The sequence below is a fragment of the Capra hircus genome, chromosome 23, assembly GCF_001704415.2.
Source record: "Capra hircus breed San Clemente chromosome 23, ASM170441v1, whole genome shotgun sequence".
Taxonomy (NCBI): Eukaryota; Metazoa; Chordata; class Mammalia; order Artiodactyla; family Bovidae; genus Capra; species Capra hircus.
The window spans coordinates 45,066,726-45,087,470 of NC_030830.1; the positions used below are offsets into that span (position 1 = coordinate 45,066,726).

Below are 20,745 nucleotides of genomic sequence, written 5' to 3' on the forward strand. Positions count from 1 at the left end.
TTTTCTTCTAAATGCCAGAGTTCTATAAAATATAATGTTTGCTTCTTTGCCCTGGCTGCTAGGAAGCTCAGAGTAAGATCTCTCAACTAATATAGCTTTCCTCTCATTAGATTTCTCTATGTAATTCTTCCTCCTTTTTCACCCATTATAATTTCATTCTCTACACTGGGAGGGATTGGGGGCAGGAGGAGAAGGGGACGATGGAGGATGAGATGGCTAGATGGCATCACCGACTCGATGGACGTGAGTCTGAGTGAACTCCGGGAGTTGGTGATGGACAGGGAGGCCTGGCGTGCTGCGATTCATGGGGTCGCAAAGAGTCGGACACGACTGAGCGACTGAACTGAACTGAAATTGTACTATGTTTAAGTCTTCATGTTATTTTCCTTAAGTTATGATTTAAGGCTCCCCAAATTTTTCTGGGAAGTATCTGAATTGAAAGAGACAGTGTTTAGTTGTCCTAGCATCACCAAGTGAAGAGGCTTTTTCTCCTTGTATATTCTTGCCTCCTTCGTCATAACTAATTGACTCTAAGTGTGTGGGTCTATTTCGAGACTCTATTCTGCCCCGTTGATTTCTGTGTCTGTTTTGTGCCAACGCCATCTCGTTTTATGGCAATAGCTTTGCAGGACAGTTTGAAACCCAGAAGCAAGATAACTCTAGCTTTGTTCTTTTTCAAGACTGCTTTGGCTATTCAAGGTCTTCTGTAGCTCCAAATAAACTTTAGGATTATTTGCTGTAGTTCTGTGAAAAATGTCATAGGTACTCTGATAGGGATCACACTGAATCTATAGATTTCTTTGGGTGGTATGGACAATGTTTACAATGTTAATTCTTCCAATCTATGAATACTATGTATAGAATACATAAAATATAAAAATATATTGTACAGCACAGGGAATATAGCCAACATATTAATTTTAAATGGAATGTAATCTGTTAAATGTTGAGTCACTGTGTTCTGCGTCTGAAGCTAATATACTACTGTAATCAACTATACTTTAAAATAAATAAATATATATATATATATTTTAAAAAGAGATACTTTTCACTGAGCCACTACCATACGGCATTAACTGCTGGTCCCCTGACATACAATATTTAACTCTGACAGTAACGCAGCAGTGGAAATGTGAGCAACCAAGTCAGCGAGGCTCTGAGAGCTTGAGTTACAAATCTGATAACATAGAGTCTGGGAGCAGAACCAGGAACTATCTCACAGTGAAGAGAATGTTCCTTCTCCTGACACCAAAATAAACCTTTCTTTATCTGTTACTATTGCTTGTTCTTTGAAGGGAAAGAAAAAAAATCTCAGAGAACAATGAAAGGAATAAAATGAACCTAAGAAAGACCAAGAACCCAAACTCATGGACATGTCTCCTGATTTGTGAGTGACTGGTCTTCAGTGGATCCAGATTCTAACTCATCATACAAGGTTTTCTCCCACCTATCAAACTTCCTATATATATGTCTCCTCCATTCAACATCTCACCAAAACAGAGTCAAGAAAATTCCCTGGCTTGCTGGAGTTTAAAAAACAACTTTTAGTATCAAGTTTCAAGTTCAGATCTAGGGGTGCCTTGGGTGCACCCTGCCTCTGAAAATGTAAAGGGATGCCCCAACTGCTTTCCAAACACCAGTAATCCAACTCAACACGGACTCGACCCACGAATGCAAAGCTAGATTCTACCTCTTGCTTGGACTGGTACTTCTTTAACTCAGCCGTGCCATCTCCAATCACGAAGGCTTCCTGGTGACCGATGAGGCGGTTTTCGGTTTGGGTGAGAAGGTCGCAAATGCCCTGCAGTTTCTCTTTGTACTCCTGCTGACGCTCGGCCACCAGCTGAAGGAAGGAAAACCACAGCCTCGTGAACTGGTCCCTAGCTCACCGCCGTCATAGCTGTTTACCACAACACAGTTTGCAAGGCTCGTCTACATAAGCGTCCCTACGTATGCTGTAAACACGATAGCAGTGGGGTGCACACTGAGCAAGTGACACAGAACGCGAGAGCGTGGCTCATGCACGGGGGGCACGGCCACGCTTCGATGACACCGCTCAACAGAACACTGGCCACACGTATGTGTAAGAGGTGGAGCTTCCAACCGACGGGAAGAAACATCCCATTTTCTGAAGCTCTTGAAACCTGCGACACACACAATTAATTCTGCAAAAGGATATCAAAACAGAAGTTAGTTGTGATCAGCCTGTGAGCATATATTCGTTATGTGTAGACAGGACATCATGCTGGAGACCACGCTTGTGCTTCCAGAGGAGATCGAAGGAGCTTTGCACGAGGGCTTGTGCCTTCATCACTGGGGCCAATTCTGGCCCCACCTCTGCGCACTGTTCCTACTGAATGGACCACCCCCAACAATTCACCACATCATCCTGAGAGATTAATCGAGCCAGCGCTTGCATCTTTCGTCTTCCTATTAAATTCACTCTACCCGTTCACAGCCATGACTAGGAGGCAAGGTCCTAAGTTTTAATTCTTTCTTCCACTGATGCCCACAATACTACTGGGTAAGCACTGCTACAGTCTCCAATCTTCCAGTGAGAAAACCGGTTCAGTGACTGGCCCTGGGTCCCCACAGTGGGTGAGTGCTGTAAACAGGGAGCAAGCTCAGGCAGCCTGGCTCCAGAGCCCAGTCCCATCTTGCTGGGCCACCCTTAACCTTCACTCTCCATATGTTCATCAATTTATCCCTGGACATTTCTCAGTGCATACACATTTCTTCCTCCTAGGGATAAAAAATTACAACTCTCCCCTAAAAGCAGTAGTCTGAGGGAGTCATGAAAACTAAAAGCCTTCTTAGGATCAAAAATACCTTTATATATTGCGGAATTGCTACATCATACCCTGTCCATTCACTGCCATTCCAGAAAACCCTTCCTGTCTTTTCCTACCCACAGCCCCTGGGGTCTACATTACAGGTTTTGCACTGAAGCATAAAGCCAAGAATTTCGACTCCACAAATAAAGGCAGACCTTCTGAAGATCGAGATCTTGTTCTAGCTGTAACTGAGCCTCTAAATGTTCCACCTGGGCAGTTACTGAGTCCTGCATGTCAAGGAAACCCTTCTGAGTTGTGTTTAAGAGCCTTAATAGCTGTCTGCTTTGGGTGGGAGACAGATCTTGGGCGTGTTCAGAGATGAAGAACTGCACGTCAAAGGCGGCGCTCTCCAGCTGCGTCTTGGTGTGTCCGAGGTCTTTCAACACATTCTGTGAACAAAGTAGCACTAGTTACGAACAGCAAGTTAAGCCATAATAGAAAGTTTCTATCAACAGTAACACTTATTACAAAATACGGGGGCTTCCCAGGTGGTGCTGCTGCTGCTAAGTCGCTTCAGTCGTGTCCGACTCTGTGCGACCCCATAGACGGCAGCCCACCAGTCCCCCGTTCCTGGGATTCTCCAGGCAAGAACACTGGAGTGGGTTGCCATTTCCTTCTCCAATGCATGAAAAATGAAAAGTGAAAGTGAAGTCGCTCAGTCGTGTCTGACCCTCAGCGACCTCATGGACTGCAGCCTTCCAGGCTCCTCCATCCATGGGATTTTCCAGCCAAGAGTACTAGAGTGGGGTGGCATTGCCTTCTCCGTAGGTGGTGCTAGTGGTAAAGAACCCGGCTGCCAATGCGAGACATAATGAGACTTGGGTTCAATCCCTGGGTCTGGAAGATTCCCTGGAGGAGGGAATGGGAACCCACTCCAGTATTCTTGCCTGGAGAATCCCATGGATAGAGGAGCCTGCCAGAGGAGTCCATGGGATCTCAAACAGCTGGACACAACTGAGTGACTAACACACACACACACACTTTATCTTATTGATTTTGATACTTGCCTTGAGAAACTCCAAGCTTTGTTTTATGAGTTCAGCATCTCTAACTGTCATGATCTCCACATCCTTCACAGATTTGCTCGTCTCCAATATCCAACGTGAGAATGACTGAAGTTTCTGCAGAAACTCTTCATGGGAAATGGCTAGTTTAGACTAGAAAATAAAAAATTCACGTTCATTTTTATCTTTCCCCACATTTTAAATTCCTACAAATAATGATCCTGTGTTAAGGGCTTAACAAATTAAGAACAAATATTTCGTCTTATGACTAAATTTTCAAACCTTCAATTTTCTCCCAAAGTCTAGATCTGACTTAGCACGAGACACGCCGGTACCTACCACCTCGGAATCGATCGCCAGCGTGATGTGGTTCATTCTTTCTGAAGACGCGGCCTGGAGGGATGAGAGGGCCGTCTGCAGGCTCTGGAGGCTCACACTCAGGTCCTTGAGGGGTCCCCTGGGGAAGTCACCCGGCACAGACTTTACAAATTCCTCCGCCAGGGTCATGTCTTTTCTTAAAATCACACCAATTGGAGCCAATCCCAATTCAAATGTCTGCAGAAAAAAATACGTATCTCGTATCTATTTAGTGAGAAACACAAGTATAACTAACACTCAAAATAGACAAGTACTTTTCTTAATTTTCCAAATTAACATTAGCTGACCACCCTCCATAACCATCAGCAGATGACTCTTACCTCCAACTGTTTCAGCTGGTCTCTCAAAGCTTCTAGACTGCCATCCCGGGAGTCCTGGCTGCCGAAGGGGGGCTTCATGTCTTGAAGCAAAGCCAAATACTCACACATCTTTGATCTGTGCTGTAAACACTGCTGTAGCTCCTTGGAAAACTGAAGATAAACGTGGACATTTCATTCAATCGGCTCTGTGCAGATTTCTCAAGCAAATAAAATATATGTGATTATTCCCAAATGCTCCATGCAGCTACTTGCTTATAAAACGGAAAGTCCACTTACTCGCTCCGCCGAGCTGTCTCCAGAAGCCAAGTCTTCTGACTCTGAAATACATTCCAAACGGCCTGGGGACGCAGCACACAGCTCCTTCAGCCTCCCATCTCTTGACAAAGCTGGTGCACAGACAGGAGCGTTTTCTGGGCCACTCTCTTTCACACTTTGTAAATTTAGGGAACAGGGGTTTCCTCCCTTGCTGCTGAATTCTTCAAGGATGTGTGGCTCCTCATCCGTCACCTCAGGAGCTGTAGGTGATTTCTGATTCAAGTCTCTACGCTGTCCTCCCTTCTCCGAATATCCATCAGGAAGCAGCTTGCAGAATACATCTTCAAGCTGCAGAGGAAGAAGTTCAGATGTCCCACCCTTTTCCTCAAGATCACACTGCATCTGAGTTAATTCTTTCATCAGTTCAAAAGCTCCTATAACTTTCTGGCTATACTGATTTTGCTTAAGTATATCGAGGAGCAATTCAGACTTGAGGTTTGCAGTGCAGAGCGGATCCTCTCTGTTCTCTGCTTTTAATTCTGGTGAGTTTTTGGTGCGGGAAATGCCACAGCCACTGGTGTTAGAGTCACTGGGCACACTAAATGTTTCATCCACCAACTGTGACGAGCTAACTCTTTTCATTAAGGTCTGAATTAGAGTGTTAGCATCTGCACAGACTGAAGGTTTTCCAAGCTCTTGAGGAGTCACACGACCTTCTTTCAAATTACCTTTTAAGATGTCCGTGAAATCCTCTACCAGGACCTGAGATAGTTCAGCGACCTGCACCTCGCTGCCCTGGGCTCCTGGAGACGGGGCTGGTTCTTGCCCTTTCTGCTGCTCAATCACCTCTTTCTCACTGTTAACTTCTAAGGATGAGCAGTCAGTGCTTAAACCCTTACTGGAGTTATTTCTTCCTCCATCTGCACAGAGGTCTGACTGCACAAAATCCATGTGTTTTCCAAGGCCTTCCGCATTTCCAAGAGGGAAGCCCGAAGGCGTGCTTTCATCTCCTGCTGGTGTGAACTTGGGGATTCCTGATCTGCTTTCTTCAGCAGCAAGGTCTTTCTGTTGGCCCATCTCCTTTGCAGGTGAGTCTTCTTGGGCAAGAGCTGCGTGCTCGTCTGCACTATTAACTCCTAACTGTAAATGCTCTTTCCTGTGAGGGGAAGCAACTGGAATACAGCTTGGGGTATCTTCACCTGGTTTCAGTACACCCTCTGCTTTTACACCTTTAGCACAATGCTTTAAGTAAGTAAACAGATCAAGCTCATCTCCAGGTCCATCGGTGAGTGGATCTGTCTCAATCCTTGTAAACCCTTCAGACAAGGTCCTGTCTGAAGTCGTGCCATCACTGATCACTTGGGAAACTGATGAGTCAAATATTTCTTCCAGATTCTCAAACTGCACGGGACTTCTGCTAACTGCTGTTGGTAGGTTCTGTGGTTCATCTTTAAGAGCTACTGTTGTGTTTTCAGGGCTTCCTTCCTGACTGCGTTCTTCCCTGTGTGTGGTTTGTGGGACTGGAAACAGACTATTAACTAAATCAGGACTCTCCCTTGTACTTTTACTGGGCAAAAGTTTAGGATATCTACTATCGTCTAAGGGACCTTCTATGAGAACTTCTTTACCAGCACACAGTTTAGGAACTGTTGCTTCATCTTCTATTTGTATATTGCTTTTGTCAGCTCTCCTTTTAATTAGATCCCTTCCACTGCCTGGAGGATCGTTATCAGCTACAGACATTGTGAATGACAAATGGCTCTCCTCGGCAGGTTTTCCTGTTAAACTGGGCTCAGAACAAATGATTTCATCAGAAGAGGAGTCACCACGAAGTGTCACATTCTCACAATATGGATTTCCACCTTTCACAGAGTCAGCAGATCCCAGCTGAATCAGCTCAAGCCCTGTGTTCTTTAGGCGGCCTTCGAGTTCAGAGGCTGAACTGGCACTAGTATTAGGTAAGGCACCAACAGGGCTAAAGGTGTTTTCTGATTCAGTGTCTTTCATGATAGGCAGTAATTCATCCTGATGGACCATCTCATGATTCAACAGATCTCCTATGCTTTTTCCGACAACCTCATCTGTATCTTCCAGAAAGCGGTTTATTTCAGGACCTAAGCTACTTTTGCTACTTGATTCTGGCCATAAAACATTCACACACTGCTGTTTTTGTGAAGAATTATGATGGTGCTTTTGAGTTGGAAGAATCGTTTTATTGTTCCTTTGACTTGCACGGCTGTTTTCCATTTCAGGAGCAGCGGCAACACACCCGGGGACGACCACGGCCGCAGCAGCACCATGGCCCACATGCTCCGCGCCCTCCCCTCCCGCGCAGTCTCCAGCATCAGCGCCACCATCATCATCCTGCTCCTTATGGCCAGACACAGAATCCTCGTAACTGTCTTTGCTTTGCACAGAATCTAAACGATCAGGAGCAGATTCAAATCCTTGTCCAGTCACACAGTCTTTTTCTCTCCCTTCCCAGCAGCCAGCGTCCTCAGATTCTACCGCCATCCTGAAGTTCTCTTTTCCTCCCTCAGTTTCATAGTCAGTCAGTGAGTCAGACTCATCATCTTCAAGGTCATCTGTGCTGTCCTTTTCTGATACACTTTCCATCAACGGTCCACTCACTTCATAGGACCCAAGTGAATTTAACTGCATTTCTTCACCAGAACCGAACTCTGCCTTCTCAGCACCTATGAGAAAATCCTGCAGAGACTGTGCTTCTCCCCTCACACCTAAGCTACCAGCCAGCCCTGCCTGGGTCCCCACAGCATGTTCATCCTCTTTAGAAACATCATAGAAAACCTCTCCAGGAGGAGCGGCCCAGTCGTCTTCCTCTGGCAGCGAGTCATAGTCCTCGGGCTGCAGACAATCACAGTCGTCACCTTCAAGGAGCAGGGAATCGTGGTCGTCGTCTTCAAACAAGGGTGTGTCATAGAAGTCAGCGTCGCTGTCTGTGTCTGTGTCTGTGTCACCGTCCTGGTCGTCCAGCAGGGACGTTTCATAGTCGCCAGCACTGGCGCCGACAGTTCCTTCAAGAGATGGGGTATGGGTGGGAGCCAGGCCGACACAATGACCGCCAGCCCTTGCGGTCGGGGCACCTGAGGACCCTTCCACTGTGGACTCACTTTGCTCATCTTCAGGTTCCTGCTGAGAAGTAGCAAGCGCGTTTCCATCTTCACCATCACTCTGACACTCTACCTGAGGATTACTACAACCAACATTAAAAGATTGCTCTTCAGCCTGTTCTCCCTTTAAACTGATGTTAATAGCTGCAATTCCCAGAAACTGGTCTTGAAATTTTTCTCTTATCCTTTGACCTGATGACTCAGTTTGGTCACTGAACGGCAATGCAGAGGTTTCACATTTCTTTCCATTACTGTCTGCACCGTGTACATCATGAAAACTTCCCTGCTCGGTCCTCAGTTTATCATGACTTAACAAGGCACTCAGCCTGGGGGAATAGTCAAAGAGAGTTGAATCCCTGCTAACATTATCTTCATTTTCTGTTTCATTTAAATCATAGGCTCTACTAGTTTTTGATTTTATCATAGGATTTGTTATCAAATCACTTGCAAAGTTCTGAAGGTTTTTAGAATGATTACATTCATCTGCATGTTCCTCTGTTTCTAGTTGACTTTGATTTTCACCATTTTCAAGTCTATTTGCAGAGTCTTGTCTGGGCAGGCTAACATCAGCAAGTCCAAGCTGTGTAAAGTGTGATCTGGAACTGGGAACATACACACTGGGTGATTTCTTAACTTTGAGATCAGTTGCGATTACATCTGCCAGGTTTCCCGACAGCCAAAATTCACTCCTGATAACATTAGTTTCCAATTCCTGAAACTCTTCGTCTATGGTATTTTCAGGGGTTTCTTTATGTTCAGGTTCTCTCTGATGACATTTATCAAAACTACTTGGTGAAGCTGGACTTTCACCCATTTCTCTACTTGCAGTGTTATTCAGAGGGAGTCTTAAGACATCAAAACATTCTTCGATGGGTGTGTCCTTGTCAATTTCTGCACCACAGCCTTCCAGGAGCATCCCAACAGCCTCATTCAAGTCTCCATCATATAGCAAAAGCCTCTGCCCTGTGTTTGCATCCATATAGCTATTTATCATCAAATAAGAGAGGAATAATTTTTTAGTTTGTTCTGAGCTCTGAGTTGCCACTGGCTCTTCTCCATCAAAAGCATCCTCATCTAGCCTATAATCATGGATCATAGACGGTTGGAATTTACAAAAAGAGAGCCATCTTCTGGCATTTTTACAAGCTTCTAACTCTCCCAAGTTTGGCATTTTATCGGGCAGTGTTATACTTTTTAAAATCGATGCTGTGTGATTATCTATAATTCCGAGTTGCGTGGCAACCTCCAAATCAATGACTTGACAAGTTTCTGGGATGTAAAGAGCAGCGATTTTCTGCCTCCCTTCCAGGATCTTGGAGGCCAATTCGTTGGTGATCAGCTCCTGCTGCAGAGAAGAGGATGTGGGGAAGATTTCCCCAGAGTGAGGCCAGATGAGGCCCACGTAGCCTCGCTGAGCCTCAAGGACCAGAAGGGCACTGCTGGACGGGATCAGATTGCACTGGACTGCCTCGTCGACAGTCAGACGCTTGGCGGGGTTGCAGCGGATGATCCCTCCTGTCTCCACCTGGTAGGTGAGGATGCTGTTCGCAGTGTCTCTGTCCATCACCCCCTCTGCCACAGCTTCTTCGATAGTCAGCCTCCGACCAGACTTGGAATTGATCAGACCTCCTGAAAGCAGCTGGGCGCCCAGTAACCTGAACATGGTCTCACGGTCTATGAGGCCTTCGTGTGCTGCCCTTAAAATGCTCACATTTCGGCCACATTTCAATGTTATTCTGCCTCCTTCCTGCGGCCTCACAGGCAGAAGCCGCATCCCTGAGTCTTCCTGCAAAACACTTCTTTGCATGATATCTATTAAAGACACCTTCTCAGAGGTGGAGGGGTCGATAAGGTCTTTGCACAGACTCTGCCTTTCCAGGATTTTAGAAAATAAGGCTGAGGAAACCAGGTGCTGCTGGAAAGCCTTCTGTAAGGTCAGCTGTTCTCCTGTGGCTGGAATAACCAGTGAGCCCGTGGAAAGCAGGATCTCGAGCACTCTGATGGCCATGGGCTCTGAGATGACACCTTCAGCCAGGGCATCCAGCACTGGAACCCTGGTGGATGACACAGCAGAGATAATCTCCTTCATTTCATCGAGTTCTTGGAGTTGGCTCAGAACTTGCTCATCGATAAGGCCGTGACTCTGGGCATCTTTGAGGTTAAAGCATGTTCTTAATTCTGGTGAAATGAGCCCAGAAATCATGAGCTGGGTCTCAAGCAACCGAATCCCCGTGTCATAATCAAGGAGGCCTCTCAGCACTGACTGAAAGACAGAAAGGACTTCCCCTGTGCTCTGATCGACGGTGCCTGCGATGACTTTATCCAGCTGAAAGGAAAGTGCAAAAGTCTCAGTGGCTGACACAGAGTGAGCAGAGCGTCAAGAAATTTAGTTTGCAGTTTGTTTTTTTTTTTAATAAAAAAAGACACTTTAGCATAAAAATCCTCTACTTACCGAGGTGTGGCAAGGCTGTGAGTGTTAGGCAGCTCAAATGCACAAGTGATCTAAGTCAGTGATCTATCGAGAGCACAGGATGTGATAAAGCTTTGAAAACGACATGCATCTGTGAATTGAAAACTTCATATTGTGGACATCAACAGGTTAGTGAGGACATGAAAAAGATGAGGGTGAGGAGACAGAACACACACCTGAAAGGCAAACCATGCTCTCTGCAACCCAATAAGATTAGTCTCCTGACATGGGAGAGTTTCAAACCCCCATGCTATTGATGTTTACAGCATACGGACTTCTTCAGACAGCCAAAAACCCACAAGCCAGAAAAAATTGCTATGTACCCTCAAAATGCGACAAATAGTGTGCAAAGTACTCCAGGGAGTAAGAGAATTGAATATAAAAATAACTTTTTGAATTCTGAATATTGTGTTGAATATTGAGTATTGTCAAGTCTTGAAAGTTCAAGGATAGGCCAAATTGTAAGTAATTTTTGTTATATTTTGAAGATGCTAGAGGATCCTTACTAAGACATATGGCCCAATATTTCTCAAACAAATCTCCTGGCTATCTCTGAAAGGCAGACAAACCCCTTAATATTCCAGTGGCACCTTTAGAGATGACTCATAGACTATTTTATATCATCACATTTATATATTAAAATACCTACTGTAGCAGCAGCAGAATGACTTTGAAAGAGAAGAGTTAGAAAAATGAATGATTCTTTTCTTTAACCATGCAAGGCAGAGATTAAGATGTCACAGAAACTGATGATAGCAGGTGAAAGGTTGCATTTAATAACCAACATGGAAATCTCCAAGTACTTACACAAACCCCACCCCTGTTTCTTCCACATACACAACTCAAGATCATTTCTTTGTCATTGACATGTATTTCTACAACCATGCGGTTAGACTGAGAGTCTTGAAACAGCCTCGCGTTCTAAATAAATAACATTACCTTCTCCTCTACCTTTATGTCTCCTAAGGTTTGTGATTGTTGCAGTTGCTTCAGAGATTCACTGAAGAATAAATTATAATTTTCTTGGAGAGTTTTCACTTGTTTTTCCAACTCATTTCTTTCTTCATCAGTCATTCTAAAATAACCAGAAAGTAGGAAATGAAGAACATAAGTCTGCAAGTGATAATTATGACATACTAGGTGCAATGATTTCATAAAGAAAAATACTTTTCTAAATTAGTATTGGCTCATAAAATATAATGTAAAAATCAATAATATATCAATACTATAATATAATAAACAATAACATAATGTCATACACAGATGGCTCAGGTCTAGAGTGGCTATATATGTAAATTAAGGATGCCCTTTATAAAGAACCAAAGGCAACAGTATAGACTAATAATATATCAGCATCTCTCTGCTGCTGCTGCTGCTGCTAAGTCGCTTCAGTCGTGTCCGACTCTGTGCGACCCCATAGAGGGCAGCCCACCAGGCTCCGCTTTCCCTGGGATTCTCCAAGCAAGAACACTGGAGTAGGTTGCCGTTTCCTTCTCCAATGCATGAAAGTGAAAAGTGAAAGGGAAGTCGCTCAGTCGTGCCCGACTTAGCAACCCCATGGACCGCAGCCCACCAGGCTCCTCCGTCCATGGGATTTTCCACGCAAGAGTACTGGAGTGGGTTGCCATTGCCTTCTCCGCAGCATCTCTCTAGCATATGCAAACTTCTAAAACAACAATCGCTGTTTTCTAACAGAGGGAAAAGGAAAGATATTCCCATTTGAATGCAGAGTTCCAAAGAATAGTAAGAAGAGATAAGAAAGGCTTCCTCAGTGATCAATCCAAAGAAATAGAGGAAAATAATAGAATGGGAAAGACTAGAGATCTCTTCAAGAAAATTAGAGATACCAAGGGAACATTTCATGCAAAGATGGGCTCGATAAAGGACAGAAATGGTCTGGACCTAACAGAAGCAGAAGATATTAAGAAGAGATGGCAAGAATACACAGAAGAACTGTACAAAAAAGATCTTCACGACCCAGATAATCATGATGGTGTGATCACTCATCTAGAGCCAGACATCCTGGAATGTGAAGTCAAGTGGGCCTTAGAAAGCATCACTACGAACAAAGCTAGCAGAGGTGATGGAATTCCAGTTGAGCTGTTTCAAATCCTGAAAGATGATGCTGTGAAAGTTCTGCACTCAATATGCCACCAAATTTGGAAAACTCAGCAGTAGCCACAGGACTGGAAAAGGTCAGTTTTCATTCCAATCCCAAAGAAAGGCAATGCCAAAGAATGCTCAAACTACTGCACAATTGCACTCATCTCATGCTACTAAAGTAATGCTCAAAATTCTGCAAGCCAGGCTACTGCAATAGGTGAACCGTGAACTTCTGGATGTTTAACCTGGTTTTCGAAAAGGCAGAGGAACCAGAGATCAAATTGCCAACATCCGCTGCATTATCAAAAAAGCAAGAGAAATCCAATAAAACATCTATTTCTGCTTTATTGACTATGCCAAAGCCTTTAATTATGTGGATCACAATAAACTGTGGAAAATTCTGAAAGAGATGGGAATACCAGACCACCTGGCCTGCCTCTTGAGAAACCTATATGCAGGTCAGGAAGCAAGAGTTAGAACTGGACATGGAACAACAGACTGGTTCCAAATAGGAAAAGGGGTACATCAAGGCTGTATATTGTCACCCTGCTAATTTAACTTATATGCAGAGTACATCATGAGAAATGCTGGACTGGAAGAAGCACAAGCTGGAATCAAGACTGCAAGGAGAAATATCAATAACCTCAGATATGCAGATGACACCACCCTTATGGCAGAAAGCAAAGAGGAACTAAAAAGCCTCTTGATGAAAGTGAAAGAAGAGAGTGAAAAAGTTGGCTTAAAGCTCAACATTCAGAAAACGAAGATCATGGCATCTGGTCCCATCACTTCATGGGAAACAGATGGGGAAACAGTGGAAACAGTGGCTGACTTTATATTTTGGGGCTCCAAAATCACTGCAGATGGTGACTGCAGCCATGAAATTAAAAGACACCAACAAATAACACACAAGGGGATTCCCATAAGGATAACAGCTGATCTTTCAATAGAAACTCTTCAGGCCAGGAGGGAATGGCAAGACATACTTAAAGTGATGAAAGACAATAACCTACAGCCCAGATTACTGTACCCAGCAAGGATCTCATTCAAATACGAAGGAGAAATCAAAAGCTTTACAGACAAGCAAAAGCTGAGAGAATTCAGCACCACCAAACCAGCTCTCCAACAAGTGCTAAAGGATATTCTCTAGACAGGAAACACGAAAAGGGTGTATAAACCCGAACCCAAAACAATAAAGTAAATGGTAACGGGATCATACTTATCAATAATTACCTTAAACATAAATGGGTTGAACGCCCCAACCAAAAGGCAAAGACTGGCCGAATGGATACAAAAACAAGACCCCTCTATATGCTGCTTACAAGAGACCCACCTCAAAACAAGGGACACATACAGACTGAAAGTGAAGGGCTGGAAAAAGATATACCACGCAAATAGAGACCAAAAGAAAGCAGGAGTGGCAATACTCATATCTGATAAAATAGACTTTAAAACAAAGGCTGTGAAAAGAGACAAAGAAGGCCACTACATAATGATCAAAGGATCAATCCAAGAAGAAAATATAACAATTATAAATATATATGAACCCAATATAGGAGCACCACAATATGTAAGACAAATGCTAACAAGTATGAAAGGGGAAATCAACAAAACACAATAATAGTGGGAGACTTTAATACCCCACTCACACCTATGGACAGATCAACTAAACAGAAAATTAACAAAGAAACGCAAACTTTAAATGATACATTAGATCAGTTAGACCTAATTGATATCTATAGGACATTTCACCCCAAAACAATGAATTTCACCTTCTTTTCAAGTGCTCATGGAACCTTCTCCAGGATAGATCACATCCTGGGCCATAAATCTAAACTTGATAAATTCAAAAAAATCGAAATCATTCCAAGCATCTTTTCTGACCATAATGCATTAAGATTAGATCTCAATTACAGGAGAAAAACTATTAAAAATTCCAACATATGGAGGTTGAACAACACACTTCTGAATAACAACTCACAGAAGAAATCAAAAAAGAAATCAAAATATGCATAGAAACTAATGAAAATGAAAACACAACAACCCAAAACCTGTGGGACACTATAAAAGCAGTGCTAAGAGGAAAGTTCATAGCAATACAGGCATACCTCAAGAAACAAGAAAAAAGTCAAATAAATAACCTAACTCTACAACTAAAGCAACTAGAAAAGGAAGAACTGGAGAACCCCACAGTTAGTAGAAGGAAAGAAATCTTAAAAATTAGGGCAGAAATAAATGCAAAAGAAACAAAAGAGACCATAGCAAAAATCAACAAAGCCAAAAGCTGGTTCTTTGAAAGGATAAATAAAATTGACAAACCATTAGCCAGACTCATCAAGAAGCAAAGAGAGAAAAATCAAATCAATAAAATTAGAAATGAAAATGGAGAGATCACAACAGACAACACAGAAATACAAAGGATCATAAGAGACTACTATCAGCAGTTGTATGCCAATAAAATGGACAACGTGGAAGAAATGAACAAATTCTTAGAAAAGTACAATTTTCCAAAACTGAACCAGGAAGAAATAGAAAATCTTAACAGACCCATCACAAGCACGGAAATTGAAACTGTAATCAGAAATCTTCCAGCAAACAAAAGCCCAGGTCCAGACGGCTTCACAGCTGAATTCTACCAAAAATTTCGAGAAGAGCTAACACCTATCCTACTCAAACTCTTCCAGAAAATTGCAGAGGAAGGTAAACTTCCAAACTCATTCTATGAGGCCACCATCACCCTAATACCAAAACCTGACAAAGATGTCACAAAAAAGGAAAACTACAGGCCAATATCACTGATGAACATAGATGCAAAAATCCTCAACAAAATTCTAGCAATCAGAATCCAACAACACATTAAAAAGATCATACACCATGACCAAGTGGGCTTTATCCCAGGGATGCAAGGATTCTTCAATATCTGCAAATCAATCAATGTAATTCACCACATTAACAAATTGAAAAATAAAAACCATATGATTATCTCAATAGATGCAGAGAAGGCCTTTGACAAAATTCAACATCCATTTATGATAAAAACTCTCCAGAAAGCAGGAATAGAAGGAACATACCTCAACATAATAAAAGCTATATATGACAAACCCACAGCAAACATTATCCTCAATGGTGAAAAATTGAAAGCATTTCCCCTAAAGTCAGGAACAAGACAAGGGTGTCCACTTTCACCGCTACTATTCAACATAGTTCTGGAAGTTTTGGCCACAGCAATCAGAGCAGAAAAAGAAATAAAAGGAATCCAAATTGGAAAAGAAGAAGCAAAACTCTCACTGTTTGCAGATGACATGATCCTCTACATGGAAAACCCTAAAGACTCCACCAGAAAATTACTAGAGCTCATCAATGAATATAGTAAAGTTGCAGGATATAAAATCAACACACAGAAATCCCTTGCATTCCTATACACGAATAATGAGAAAGTAGAAAAAGAAATTAAGGAAACAATTCCATTCACCATTGCAACGAAAAGAATAAAATACTTAGGAATATATCTACCTAAAGAAACTAAAGACCTATATATAGAAAACTATAAAACACTGATGAAAGAAATCAAAGAGGACACTAATAGATGGAGAAATATACCATGTTCTTGGATCGGAAGAATCAATATAGTGAAAATGAGTATACTACCCAAAGCAATTTACAAATTCAATGCAATCCCTATCAAGCTACCAGCCATATTTTTCACAGAACTAGAACAAATAATTTCAAGATTTGTATGGAAATACAAAAAACCTCGAATTGCCAAAGCAATCTTGAGAAAGAAGAATGGAACTGGAGGAATCAACTTGCCTGACTTCAGGCTCTACTACAAAGCCACAGTCATCAAAACAGTATGGTACTGGCACAAAGACAGACATATAGATCAATGGAACAAAATAGAAAGCCCAGAGATAAATCCACACACATATGGACACCTTATCTTTGACAAAGGAGGCAAGAATATACAATGGAGTAAAGACAATCTCTTTAACAAGTGGTGCTGGGAAAACTGGTCAACCACTTGTAAAAGAATGAAACTAGATCACTTTCTAACACCGCACACAAAAATAAACTCAAAATGGATTAAAGATCTAAATGTAAGACCAGAAACTATAAAACTCCTAGAGGAGAACACAGGCAAAACACTCTCTGACATAAATCACAGCAGGATCCTCTATGATCCACCTCCCAGAATTCTGGAAATAAAAGCAAAAATAAACAAATGGGATCTAATTAAAATTAAAAGCCTCTGCGCAACAAAGGAAAATATAAGCAAGGTGAAAAGACAGCGTTCTGAATGGGAGAAAATAATAGCAAATGAAGCAACTGACAAACAACTAATCTCAAAAATATACAAGCAACTTATGCAGCTCAATTCCAGAAAAATAAACGACCCAATCAAAAAATGGGCCAAAGAACTAAATAGACATTTCTCCAAAAAAGACATACGGATGGCTAACAAACACATGAAAAGATGCTCAACATCACTCATTATCAGAGAAATGCAAATCAAAACCACAATGAGGTACCACTTTACACCAGTCAGAATGTCTGAGATCCAAAAATCTGCAAGCAATAAATGCTGGAGAGCGTGCGGAGAAAAGGGAACCCTCCTACACTGTTGGTGGGAATGCAAACTAGTACAGCCACTATGGAGAACAGTGTGGAGATTCCTTAAAAACTTGCAAATAGAACTACCTTATGACCCAGCAATCCCACTGCTGGGCATACACACCGAGGAAACCAGAATTGAAAGAGACACATGTACCCCAATGTTCATCGCAGCACTGTTTATAATAGCCAGGACATGGAAACAACCTAGATGTCCATCAGCAGATGAATGGATAAGAAAGCTGTGGTACATATACACAATGGAGTATTACTCAGCCATTAAAAAGAATTCATTTGAATCAGTTCTGATGAGATGGATGAAACTGGAGCCGATTATACAGAGTGAAGTAAGCCAGAAAGAAAAACACCAATGCAGTATACTAACACATATATATGGAATTTAGAAAGATGGCAATGACGACCCTGTATGCAAGACAGGAAAAAAGACACAGCTGTGTATAATGGACTTTGGACTCAGAGGGAGAGGGAGAGGGTGGGATGATTTGGGAGAATGGCATTCTAACATGTATACTATCATGTAAGAATTGAATCGCCAGTCTATGTCTGACGCAGGATACAGCATGCTTGGGGCTGGTGCATGGGGATGACCCACAGAGATGTTATGGGGAGGGAGGTGGGAGGGGGGTTCATGTTTGGGAACACATGTAAGAATTAAAGATTTTAAAATTAAAAAAATAAAAAAATAAAAAAATAAAATAAAATAAAAGACACTTACTCCTTGGAAGGAAAGTTATAACCAACCTAGATAGCATATTGAAAAGCAGAGACATTGCTTTGCCAACAAAGGTCCGTCTAGTTAAGGCTATGGTTTTTCTAGTGGTCATGTATGGACGTGAAGAGTTGGACTGTGAAGAAAGCTGAGCGCCGAAGAATTGATGCTTTTGAACTGTGGTGTTGGAGAAGACTCTTGAGAGTCCCTTGGACTGCAAGGAGATCCAACCAGTCCATTCTGAAGGAGATCAGTCCTGGGTGTTCACTGGAAGGACTGATGCTGAAATTCCAATACTTTGGCCACCTCATGCGAAGAGTTGATTCATTGGAAAAGACCCTGATGCTGGGAGGGACTGGGGGCAGGAGGAGGAGAGGACAACAAAGGATGAGATGGCTGGATGGCATCACTGACTCGATGGACGTGAGTCTGAGTGAACTCCGGGAGTTGGTGATGGACAGGGAGGCCTGGCGTGCTGCGATTCATGGGGTCGCAAAGAGTCAGACATGACTGAGCGACTGAACTAAACTGAACAGAGGGAGAGATCCCGTTGTTAGTTCCAACATGGAAAAGGGATAAGTAATGTGTCATGATTCAAGATGAAACTTGTTCAAGCAGAAAGGTGAATAAAAATGAAATTCATAAGGAAATTAACCCAAATCAGTAAGGTACAAAATCATTCTAGATTAATTCCGATGACAGCCAAAGAAGGGTTTAAGAGAAGGGTAGATTCCATCCCTTCCTGAGGCTAAAATATATGAAATGCCTCAAAACAAGGACCAAACCATTAGAAATCTCATTGCCGAAGGTCTCAGCTAAGGAAATAAAGAACACATTTATACATATTTTCCAAAAAGCAGGTCTTAGAGAGTAAGTACTACTTAGAATCAGGACTTGGCTTGGAATCTTTACAACTAACTAGCAACTCATCCTTAACTCTGAGCCTGTTTTTTTTTCATCAGCAATATATGGAGACAATATGTATATTTCAGAATTTTGGTAAAGACTGAGAGTCAAAAAAAGTGACAATTAAATCACTTTATAATCATAAGTTATTAACTAAACTTGTGACTGAGTTCCATTTTTAAACCCTCCACTAAAATTTAACATCCTCTACTTTGCTGAGCATTTTGAAGACCACTTTGCTACTGTGAATAAAAGGCTTAATTAAAACCAACATACTTGTCTCCATGTTTAGCCAGAAAGAGCTGCATGCCTTGTAGTGCTTCAGATAACTGTTCTTTCTTGACTGAAATTTCCTCACTGGAAATCTGCAAGGGAAAGAAAACACACTCAGGCTCTTCCCTCACAAAGGCTAGACAACAGTCTTTTTAAAAACCTGATCCCAGTTTCCATCAACACCCGCACGACAGGTCTATTTTCAGGTGACCCGAGTCAACACCATGAGTTATTCCCAGTCTGCAGGTCTGGATAAGATGAATACGTCACTGAGAATGCACAATGAATGAAGCCCCTCCCTCTAATCCTAAGGCCATTATTTTCACGAGGAAGTAACAATACAGCATGGTAAGATTCTTGCATCCGTCCCAGCCCAAGCACGAACGAAGGGGCACAGACGCTCAGCACTGGAACATCACCATCCTCACAGAGATGGATACAGTGTTCCTTTGGAAAAAACACAGTGGAAGTATTTCTCTCTAGATCTGCAGAACAAGGTTAAATAATTTCTATCATTAAGACATTTGTTTGCAAAAGTCGCCAGTGACCGTCAGAGAAATAAAACTGACCTATTTGGGAAAAGCAAGCCCTTGCATTACTTTCTCCTAATTCAGAAGTGTATCATTTCTGAAGCCCTAAGTCCTATGGACAAGTGGAGGCTGGTAGGCTATGGCCCGCGGGGTGGCAGAAGAATCGGATACCACTTAGTGACTAAACAACGATGTCAGAAAGTAATTACCATTCTTTTAAGGGATGAGACAATGAAAACATATATATTCCCCAGACATATGTTACTGAGATTAAAGCCTATTTTTTTGTGGTTATAGGAAAGCATGAGGCCACACTAATTTTTTGAAAGACACTTATTATTGACATCAAATTACCTGAAGTTTCCTTTACTAGAGAGACCAAGAGCAATTCAAGATTTGGAACTGAGGCCACAATCTGCACTGGAAAAGTATCTATCCTTATGTCTGCCAGGTGTAAACCTGAAACTGATCTATAAAATTTTGGGGCACTCATAACTACAGAATGAGGAAATACCAAGGGTTTACAAACCACATTCCTCAGAAGAAACTTGTTCTCCACCAAGAAATCCTTGCTAAGGTCTGTGTCCCTATTTTAATTTTCTTCCTGTTTAACAGGGGGGAAATTAAGATGTTTTAAACTAAATATTCACATTTACTTTGAAGGCTTTATGTTTAAAACACTCAATGTAATTGTGTTTTCCAACTTAATTCCTCCATACTCTATAAAATGCAGTTTGCTAGACTATGAGCTAAGCTGGCTTGATTTCAACTGAATGAGAATTCAAGCAAATACTCAGGTTTATAAACCTCTCCCGGGGGAACCTCAGAGATGGCACACCTGCCTTGCACCACAGGTGAAATCTGACAAGGTACTGAAGTTCTCCACTATTAGATCATGCCAACAATGTCTGTTTCAAGTGATGAAAAGTGTGTGTTGATGCAGAGCTTGAAGGTAAAAAGCTACTGAGCACCTCTGCGATTTCCACAGGTCAGGAGGGCACTATAGGAAACGAACCCCAGAAACGTGCAGCTTAACTTAGCAGAAGTTTATTTTTTAAAAATAAACCAGCAATTCCAATGCTATCGCCAGCAACAGTAACCCTGCTTAATTTAATCCAGTCCCCTAGGAGCATCAGGTGGGGCATTCCAACGGACAACTCGGAGCAGCAACATCTCACAAGAGGTAGCCAGTCAACCAAT

At 42.3% G+C, this 20,745-nt stretch overlaps 1 protein-coding gene across 21 annotated transcripts in view; it reads right to left on the minus strand.

Annotated features, from left to right (window-relative positions):
• DST (dystonin) overlaps positions 1-20,745 on the minus strand; it is a 530,351-nt gene that overhangs the window by 145,297 nt on the left and 364,309 nt on the right. For 16 of the 21 annotated variants that reach the window (XM_018038670.1, XM_018038677.1, XM_018038675.1 and 13 more), the window contains 8 exons: positions 19,019-19,107; positions 11,332-11,467; positions 4,813-10,248; positions 4,537-4,686; positions 4,178-4,393; positions 3,842-3,991; positions 2,990-3,223; positions 1,691-1,843 (listed from right to left, as the gene is read on the minus strand). In XM_018038670.1, coding sequence (XP_017894159.1) covers positions 1,691-1,843; positions 2,990-3,223; positions 3,842-3,991; positions 4,178-4,393; positions 4,537-4,686; positions 4,813-10,248; positions 11,332-11,467; positions 19,019-19,107 — 6,564 coding nt within the window. The remainder of the gene's footprint in view (positions 1-1,690; positions 1,844-2,989; positions 3,224-3,841; positions 3,992-4,177; positions 4,394-4,536; positions 4,687-4,812; positions 10,249-11,331; positions 11,468-19,018; positions 19,108-20,745) is intronic. The other 5 variants (XM_018038685.1, XM_018038684.1, XM_018038683.1 and 2 more) reach the window with 1 other exon arrangement.